This window comes from Takifugu flavidus, chromosome 2, assembly GCF_003711565.1.
Source record: "Takifugu flavidus isolate HTHZ2018 chromosome 2, ASM371156v2, whole genome shotgun sequence".
NCBI lineage: Eukaryota > Metazoa > Chordata > Actinopteri > Tetraodontiformes > Tetraodontidae > Takifugu > Takifugu flavidus.
In genome coordinates, this window is record NC_079521.1 from 13,989,744 (window position 1) to 13,999,120 (window position 9,377).

The 9,377-nt window shown below is 44.7% G+C and overlaps 2 protein-coding genes across 2 annotated transcripts; both read left to right on the forward strand.

Moving 5' to 3' along the window:
- Positions 1-539: 539 nt before the first annotated feature.
- obi1 (ORC ubiquitin ligase 1) lies at positions 540-3,736 on the forward strand. The gene is made up of 6 exons (XM_057025405.1): positions 540-717; positions 897-1,032; positions 1,321-1,412; positions 1,675-1,893; positions 1,968-2,056; positions 2,150-3,736. The coding sequence occupies exons 1-6, from the start codon at positions 646-648 to the stop codon at positions 3,459-3,461; spliced, it is 1,920 nt and encodes a 639-aa protein (XP_056881385.1). The 5' UTR covers positions 540-645; the 3' UTR covers positions 3,462-3,736.
- An 815-nt stretch (positions 3,737-4,551) lies between these two features.
- Positions 4,552-7,475, forward strand: pou4f1 (POU class 4 homeobox 1). Its single transcript, XM_057025406.1, has 2 exons — positions 4,552-4,916; positions 5,296-7,475. Exons 1-2 carry the CDS (start codon positions 4,794-4,796, stop codon positions 6,277-6,279), a joined length of 1,107 nt encoding a protein of 368 aa, XP_056881386.1. The 5' UTR covers positions 4,552-4,793; the 3' UTR covers positions 6,280-7,475.
- Positions 7,476-9,377: the final 1,902 nt, after the last annotated feature.

Here is a 9,377-nt window from a genome sequence, read left to right on the forward strand (position 1 = left end):
AAGCATTGGGTGTGATGGGGAGCTGCGGGTTTGTACAGAGAGAACTAATAAAAAACCTGATCCAAAAACATCAAATTGGTGGTCAAAACAATATGGAAGTGAGGAGTCATTAAAATATTTCACACAACCTGTGCAGCAATTTAGATTTGTAGTTTTTAGTGTAATAGTTGATCTTAGCTTTAATTACATTCGTGATCATGTAGATCAGGAACCAGGTAACACAATGTATTATAATAATAACATAAAATTTGTCATATGATGTGTTGGAACATATGAGCTCCAGCCACGATGAAATCAGTTATGGGAAGTTACAGTTTCTCAAATGTTTTCTACATTGTGTGGTTGTTTCCTTAATTCTTTGAGTTTTAAACTCGCCACGTATTTCAGTAGCAGTCGTAGCTAAAGGATAAACATAAAATTCGAGCATTACATCTGAAAATACTCTGCTAACACTGAGATTAATCATTTCATGTTGCGAAAAGATTTAATGGTGCGCGCACAGGTGAAAACGCGTTTCCTTTTAGGCCTTTTAGGTCTCTCTGGCTTCCCGTAGCTCTCAGAGTGAGCGCGCGGCGACTGACTGCTGCTAGTGGGAAACTTGTGTGTTTTCCAGTAAAGTGTTTGCGCTCAGAATTCTTCCAGAAAATGGCTCACAGCTACCAGACATCCACTCTTTCTCTGACTTTACCGATCTCCTGTCAGATATGCCTGGGAAAGGTAAGTTTGTTTTGTATTTACTATTGCTAATGACGTCTGCAGTGAAACAAAGACTGTGTTTACGCTGCGTGCAGCCGCTGTAACATCCAGTATAACAACGCGACATTACTGCAGACTTCTGCTGCCGCGTTGCTTCTTTGCGTTAAGGCTCTTCGTTTCCGATGTGCTTCTCGGTGCAGGTCAAACAGCCAGTCATTTGTGCCAACTACCACGTGTTTTGTTCATCCTGCATGCAAATGTGGCTAAAGAAAGCAAGCCAGTGTCCCTCCTGCAGAGTCTCCATCACTCCAGAAAACCCATGCAGGGAAATCATTGGTAAGTAACCATGTAAACCAGCGCAAACAAGCGCTGAGAAAGTAAAGCTAACTTAAATGCAGTGTTTGTTCAGTCTTCCCTTGGTAGCGCCCACGGTTTTAGGTCGTATTTATTAGGAGTCTAATGATGGCGGGGTTTATCCACTTGACACCAGTTTGAGCTGTGATTTGCACAGACTAAAGACATTTGGCAAAATAAGCCGAGACTATCCCAACCTGAACGATCTACTGGTAATGAAATTCCCAAATAGATGCTTTCTTTGCTGATTGTTCTATTATTTTCTTGCAGGAGGTACTAATGAGAACTATAACAGCGATGACCCGTCCATAAAGCAGTGTCTGCGAAAGACCAGAGGTGAACTGCTTTTACAAGAATACGAGGTTGGTTCTGCTATATCTCACGTTGCATTATAAACATGGAAGCTGTGCTCTGTACAGATTTGTAAATGGGTATATGGTTGGCAAGGGCATCCAATATTCACTGTTATACCTTCAGTTATATTTGCAGTATTAACAGTAGAGACATTTTTCTTTTACTATGGAATTTTTTACACTTTTTGTTTCCATAAAATCACATCATTCTGAAGAAACAGTCCCCATTGGAATAAATACAGCATTTGTTGGATATCTTTATCTCCCGCAGGATGAAATCGATGGGCTTATGAGGGAGAATAAGGAGCTGAAAGGAAAAAATCTGAACCTGGAGTCACGGCTGAAGTGTCTGAATCCCGTCGGGATTGAGTCAGCGCAAACACAGGACCAAACGGTTGACCCCCAAGTTCGAGAGGAATTGACCACAAAACTACAACTGGCCACAGAATGTTGTGATAAAGTCCAACAAGACATGGACAAGCTTAAAGAGGTGATGAAGTTTGTCTTATTTCAAAACGGGGTGAATAAATAAACATTTCTGTTACATAAATGATCTGTTTTCAGGTAAATAAGACGTTAAGATCTCAAAGTGTTGACCTCATACAAGAGAATATGAGATTGAAAGCAGAAGTAGCGAGCAGATCACCTCAGAAGTAAGTTTTTATATATTGTGTGAATATGAATTAATCTGGTGATACAAAAGACCCTCCTCTATAATGACCTTGATCAATATGATCTGTCCCCAGGTTTGGCCGTTTCACAGTGGCAGCACTTGAAGCTAAGATCCAGCAGTACGAGCGTGATGTGGAGCACTTGAAAAGAGCTCTGGAGCGCAGTGACCAGTACATTGAAGACCTGGAGTCTCGGCTGAGGAAGGCTGAGAACAGACAACTTGATGTGCAGGAAAGGCCCACGAGTAGCAAGGCAGAGGCCGACGCTCTAACACAGCAACAGAAATTTAGCATGATGATGAGGAGCTTGAGTGACAGCGAGAGAGTTTTGATCTGCAGCAATCCAGAGGCAGAGTATCGGACGTTTTCCAAAAATTCCGATTTTCTGTGCATCCCAGCTGTGAATCAGAGAGAATTCGACAGGGATCTGGCTCAGGGAAACAAAAAAGACAACTCGGAATGCGCCTCTTCTGATTTGCCCACCACACCGTCGTCTGCTTTCCGGTCACTGACTCTGAGAAGCCCTGGCATCCGTGACAAGAAAGTTGCATTTAAGCCAGGTTCTTATCTTAGGAAGCTGAATTTTGAAGACTTTCCTAGTCCAGATAAAAGCACCATGGTGGACCAATTCGGCAGCTTAGACCCGTTACCCAAAGATCTTCCTCCGAATCCTGACAGGGACTCATCGAAGTCTGATGTTTGGGGTCCTTGGCAGAGCTCCATTTCTGAGGAGCCAGGTCCAAGTAGAGAAACCTCAGGTGAAGGAACAGCAGCTCTTCTCCAAAATGAAACGCCCACCAAATTCGAATTGTCCAGCGAGGCCTCGATGGATGCTGCTTATCTGGACAAAATCTCTGAGCTGGACACCATGATGCTGGAGGGAGAGAGCTGCAGCAGTCGGGGATCTCAGCTGTCTCTGGTCTCCACCCCTCCCAGGGGCCCGGACCGCGCTCTGGTCCCAGAGTCACAGGCTTGTCCTGACGTCTTGACGAGCCCGCCGCCAGCAGACAACACGGACAATCCCTCAATTGTCAAAAAGCCCCCAGAAAGCTCCGCAGACGGTTTTGCAACATTGGAATCGGGCGGCGGGAGTAGCGCCCCCAGTCCTGCCTTGACAGACCATCACGCTTCCGCTCAGACTGACGAGCTGTCTTTTGATTTGCTGTTTGATGCACTGGAAGAATGTAAGGCTGGCTTTGCTTCCTTTTGCAATCAAGGAAGCCAAGACCACCCTTCTGTGAACCCCTTTGCCTCCTCCAGCTGCAGCAGTAACCCTGGGAACACCACAAAAGAGAGACAGGTACTGAACATCAGCCAGCCCACAAAGAGAAAGTCCCACAGTCTCAGCAATGTAAGCAGTCCCACCAAACTCTCAAAGCTCATGTGAAGAATTTGGAAGAAAGAAAAAGGTCTGTTCTGCATCTTTTGGCCCGGCTTCGCAGCCAGGAACGGGGTGCAATATAGCATGGAGCCTTAATGGAAATAATGATACTTCTCGTCTTTTGTGACATTATACGAACCTAAATGGTGTTTGCTATTATTAATGCATCACTTTAGCTTTTGGGACAGTTAGAAAACACGGGTAGGCTGAATGTTTGTGGTGAAATCTAGAATGAAAGTGGTAAAATGTGTGTCCAAATAAAGCAGTAATGTGACAATGCATTCTTATACTGTATACATATATATTTATTTACTGTGCCTCTCGAGCCACTTTTGGGGCCAAGAGTAATGCCTGTGCTTTATGGTGAATTTTCCATATTTTGAATTATAATAGTATTTAGTGATTTATCTGTCTTTTATTAAATTAGTTAGTACTAGCCACCATTAAACAGTAACATTAATTTGCTTTTAAGTTAAAAAGCATAGGCTATTAATGCAAATACAGACATCAGGGACCCCACATACAGCAGTTCAATTGTAGCAGGAACCTTATTTATTATGCAAATTTAACGATATCATGTATATTTCACATACCTCTTAATCGCTGTATAAAATTTTAATTGGGCAACCGTTGTGGTTTGACTAAATGAAGTGTTAATTCATTGGGATTAATTAGTTTAAAGACTGCAAGGTTGGGATGATGTATTAAATTAATTTGTTTAGTGCTCATCTGGCGTTGATGGGAGCTACAGAGAGATCTCCTTAGAGATAAGACGGACAAACATGGGACGTTTAATTGCATTTATACATTTGAACAATTCAAGAGAAGTCCTATTTTATGAAATACACAGATTACACAACACGCTGTGCAAGTTCCGTAATCTAATACGAATGATTGATTGCGTGAGGGGAAAACGCCAAAAGGCACCGGCACCACCAGTACCGAAAAACGGGGTCCTTAAAAACGCAGCGGTCTCCTCTCCAGATGTTCGTCCCTGCCCTGTGAGCAGTTTTTAATCTGTCAGCCTGCTCGCTGTTCTGGCACTTCATGTCTCGCGAGAGCAGCCGAGCACAGGCATGACGAGATCTGAGGCGCTCAGGTGTAAGAGCCTCTCTCATCCCCAGCAGTGGGAAACAGTAGACAGATAAGTGCGTCTCAGAGACTGCAGGCATCTCTGTGATCTCCGGGCTCAAGGCTGCACTCGGCGCTCTACACAGCCGGCTGCATCATTACGGGACAGGCAAAGGATCACTCTGCATCTATGACTGTTTTTCAGCTCTCGTAGCCGTTTTCCCCTCCTCTTCTTTCTGTGCACTTTAATTGGAGAAGCTCGCCAAGATGATGTCCATGAACAGCAAACAGCCGCACTTCGCAATGCATCCCTCTTTATCCGAGCCCAAGTACACCACCCTGCACTCCAGCTCGGAAGCTATCAGGAGAGCCTGTCTACAAACTCCACAGGTAAATTATTCCCCTGCAAAAAACTTCGGCTTGTTCTTTTTTCTCCTTCCCTCCCCGTGGCTGGGCTGCGTGTAGCGTTGAAGGCTGTCTGTGCCTAACAAGAGGCGCTCCGAGGCACATTCAGCCAAGACGCGCGCTTAATGTTTTTTTCATGTATTCCACAACTCGGATGAGGTTTTCTTTTTGAAAGCATGCTCATTTTTATGACTCGAAGCTTCTGAAGGAATACTTTGGCTATGTTTTTATGCGTTGCAAAAAAACCCCAAAAAATCCCGACTGATAAATTTATTTATGTCCTTTTCTCTGACGTATTTCTTTCTCCGAGTCTTTTACATTTCCACTCTTTATGGTCTCTTCTCTGTTATCTTCCGCCTTGCAGCTGCAGAGTAACATCTTCGCGAGTTTGGACGAGACCTTGCTGGCCCGGGCCGAAGCTCTGGCGGCTGTGGACATCGCCGTGTCCCAGGGCAAGACGCACCCGTTCAAGCCCGACGCCACCTACCACTCGATGACCACCGTGCCATGCTCGTCGACGTCCACCGTCCCTCTGGCCCACCACCACCATCACCACCATCATCACCACCACCAGAACCTGGAACCCCCGGACATAATGGACCACATCAGCTCACAGTCCCTCACCCTGATGTCCAGCGCGCACGACGGATCCGGCGGAGGAGGCGGTGGAGGCGGCGGAGGCGGCGGCGGAGGGCTCATCTCTACCTCCTCCCACCCGCACTCGCACATGCACGGCTTAGGTCACCTCTCCCACCAGGCTATGAGCATGAACTCACCCCTCACCCATCACGGGCTCTTACCGGGTCATCACGGGGGCAGCCAAGGCGGCCCGGGGCTCACTAACACCGGTATCCCCTCCATCAATGACTCGGACACGGACCCAAGGGAGCTGGAAGCTTTCGCGGAGCGCTTCAAGCAGAGGAGGATCAAGCTGGGGGTGACACAGGCGGACGTGGGCAGCGCTTTGGCTAATCTCAAAATTCCCGGCGTGGGATCACTGAGCCAAAGTACAATTTGTCGATTCGAGTCGTTAACTCTGTCCCACAACAATATGATTGCGCTCAAACCTATACTCCAGGCCTGGCTGGAGGAGGCCGAGGGGGCCCAAAGGGAGAAAATGAGCAAACCTGACATTTACAACGGAGGGGAGAAGAAGCGCAAGAGGACCTCGATAGCGGCGCCGGAGAAGAGGTCTCTGGAAGCGTACTTCGCCGTGCAGCCTCGGCCGTCGTCCGAGAAAATAGCGGCGATAGCGGAAAAGTTGGACCTGAAAAAAAACGTGGTGCGAGTGTGGTTTTGCAACCAAAGACAAAAGCAGAAGAGGATGAAATTTTCCGCCACTCACTGATGGGCGAATATTCAAATCCGGGACTGAGTTTTGGGGACCAATAGACACTGAGACACCGGTCGTTTGTCTCCAGCGGTTTTCCACGCTGGTGCACAATGGGCTTTAGACACCCATTTTATGAGGCTTCATATATCCTGTTTATTTTCACGTTATCGGTGAATGTCAAGTATGCAAATAACAGATCACACAAATTCCGCTCAGTTGTTTCGAGGGGGGTTAAAATAAAAGTTTAGCGACGGTCGACATTGCCTTTTACACACACGTGGGGGAAAAAGAGGTAATTAGCTTGGCAACATAGAGTTATTTTCTCCGAGTAGGCCTATTATTTGAAGTATAGCCATTTACGAATTACCTCATTGATTGTCGAGCTGTGTTTTTGGTTGGATTTCTGTTGTCGATGGTGGCGTAGAATAATTCATGAATGCGTTTATTTATTCATCCGTTCATTTATTTGAAGGCTGCTATACGAATTCAGATTTAGTTGCAAACTTTTATGGCTGACGAAACGAACAGTAGGCCTGCATGAACTCCTAATTCACGGGCAGTATGTCTGGTCTCTATAGGCCGTCACATCTAGAGATATATTTATTTTAAATTTGCACAAAAGGCCCTTTAGGTTTCTAGATTGGTCGTGTCGAAATGGTTTTGTATATACTGGCATCACTTTGTCACTTATATCAGAGGTGAACTCTTGGGTTTTTGGAAATAAACTATAGGGTCATATCGACATAAGGATTTTTTTTTTACTCAGCAGACCACAAGAGCCTTGTCTCCTTCATCAAGGTGGGAAAAGTTCCGTTTCTTTTCACGTGTTTCAGTTTGCAGTGCAAACCCTCTATGCATTGGAAAAAAGTATCACTGCAGAGCTGACAGACCTGTCCCCCCCCCCCCCCTTTTTTTTTTCTCGTGGATGGTGTAAAATCACTGTTAAATGCCTGTTTTTAACATCGCGGTCACCACGTTGTTTGTCGTGTTAACTGTTGTGTAAGTAATATTTTACGTTGTGCACAAGTATGTTTACAAAACTGCGCCGACGTGTGCATCATCGGAAAAATGCCCCACTGTCTCGTTCCCTCCCTCGCCTTCTCCACTCTCCTCTGTTGTCCTCTTCCCTCCATCAGTACTTGTTCATCCTGTAAGCCAAATTCAACAGGGAGGTGTGTTCCAGCAATCTTCTAATAAAGTCAAGAAAGAAATGCCTGCGCTTTTCTGGTGGTGATTCCATACAGGAAACGCTTCTGCTCACCCTGTATTGGTGACATTTTATTTTCCCTTTGTTCGTGTCGTGACTTTAAATTTAGTTTCATGTGTTTAAATGTTAGCAAACGAAATTTTGCGTGAATGTTAGATTTTATGTTCTAATTTTCTGAATAATTCCAAATAAAAACACACTTTAGGCCTGTGCAAAACTGTAACCTCCTTAATTAAATTATTAAAATATTATTATTTATATTTAAATTACAATCACAACTTAAAATTTAATGATATTGGCGTTTATTTCAGTGGTTTTTTTTACTGACGTTTTCATCAAAGCAGACAAGAACTGCTGGGTGACACATCTGCATGTTGGAATTATTCATAAAGGTGGCGACTTTTGCTGTGAAATCATGAAATAGAATATAATAACTCAGCAGCAGACGCGTCTGAACAAAGACAGAAATAACCCGACATGTTCATTTATTTAACCTATTTCAAATCACCGCATTTATTTCCCTCCAAATATTCCACGTAGACTTTGAAAAGAAAAAGGGACAGAAAAAATATTATATTTAATTTTAAATTAATCACGACTTTGCTGATGGAAAATACGTTATTAGACCGCATTTTAAGGCTGATGGAGTTTGGAAAGCTCAACCAAAACCTTACTTGTGGCGTGAAAACAACAAAAGAGACAAATATTCACATTTCTTTCTTTTTCCTTCTTCCGCTAATGAAAACTCGGCATCTTAGGTGAATCGAACACGTGCAAGCTCGAACTCCTGCAACCGAATTTTTCTTCTTTCACTGACTGTAGGTCTGTGAGATACAATTGTCACTTCAGTGTGTGTGCGCGTGCGTGTGTGTGTCTGTGTCTCTATATATACCATTTTCTCTCATTAAAAACGCCTTTAATGAACTCAAAGTTTTCCTGTGCGCTGGAACAGAACAGCAGTGGCCCTAAACGCGGCCCAGGCGCGCCGCCGCCGGACGCGCGCCACACAGCAATACTTTCAGCACCACCAACAGCTCCGCTGGACGGGAGGGTAATGTATTATTGAAAGGCTGTATCAAACAGCTTTGGGCTGCTGCCTCTCTGCACAAGAGCTGTGGATGCAGCCGGACTGTCTGCCTGCACAATAGCCTCTAATATGTTAATGGCTGCAGGGGATGCCGGAGGTACCGTCCCCAGCTGCCTCGCCTGCCATATGTCAGGCCGTTACGACACAGTCCTCTATTAATCAAAGGGATATTTCATCAGAAAATTCAGCCATATCATAACCCTTAAAGCTGTATCCATACAGAAGGCCGCACCGACGCGGGATCGATACCGCCTGCGTGAACAGTTTACATTTAACTTCAAATTATTATTATTATTATTATTATTATTATTATTATTATTATTATTATTATTATATTATTATGGGGTCCGTCCTGAATATTGAACACGAGAATCGCCTCCTCTCCTTCCTCCCTCGCCTCCTTTGCATAGGACGCGATAGATTAATCACGGAGCGTGTCTCATAACTTAATTCCTTCAGGCTACTAGTCGAAGGAGTAATTAATCCATACCGTGGATGTAAATAAAAGGAAATTGGATTCCTGACAGACGAGGTGAGAGGGACTCTGACATCACGTAGCCAAATAATGATTTCTACCACGTTCCGGTCACGCGTGGCGCGCCAATTTACGACTTTTTTGGGGTGCCATAATGCTGTAACAGGGAAGAAAAGAGGCCTGTACTCTAAATGCAGCCGCTTGAACTCGGGTTAAAATGGATCAAATCGTTATAATTACGAACATTACAAATCAAAGACGGAGAAAAAGACGGAGGGAAGGTGTGGAGCGCAGATCCATGGCGTTGGTTCATCTTTTGAACTGGTGTATCCTGTCCTTGTTGT

Coding starts and splice junctions, on each gene's coding strand:
- obi1 (XM_057025405.1), top strand. CDS start 646: ATGGCTCACAGCTACCAGACATCCACTCTTTCTCTGACTTTACCGATC. Junction 1,033..1,320: donor CCCATGCAGGGAAATCATTG/GTAAGTAACCAT, acceptor ATTTTCTTGCAG/GAGGTACTAATGAGAACTAT. Junction 1,413..1,674: donor TGCTTTTACAAGAATACGAG/GTTGGTTCTGCT, acceptor TATCTCCCGCAG/GATGAAATCGATGGGCTTAT.
- pou4f1 (XM_057025406.1), top strand. CDS start 4,794: ATGATGTCCATGAACAGCAAACAGCCGCACTTCGCAATGCATCCCTCT. Junction 4,917..5,295: donor CCTGTCTACAAACTCCACAG/GTAAATTATTCC, acceptor TCCGCCTTGCAG/CTGCAGAGTAACATCTTCGC.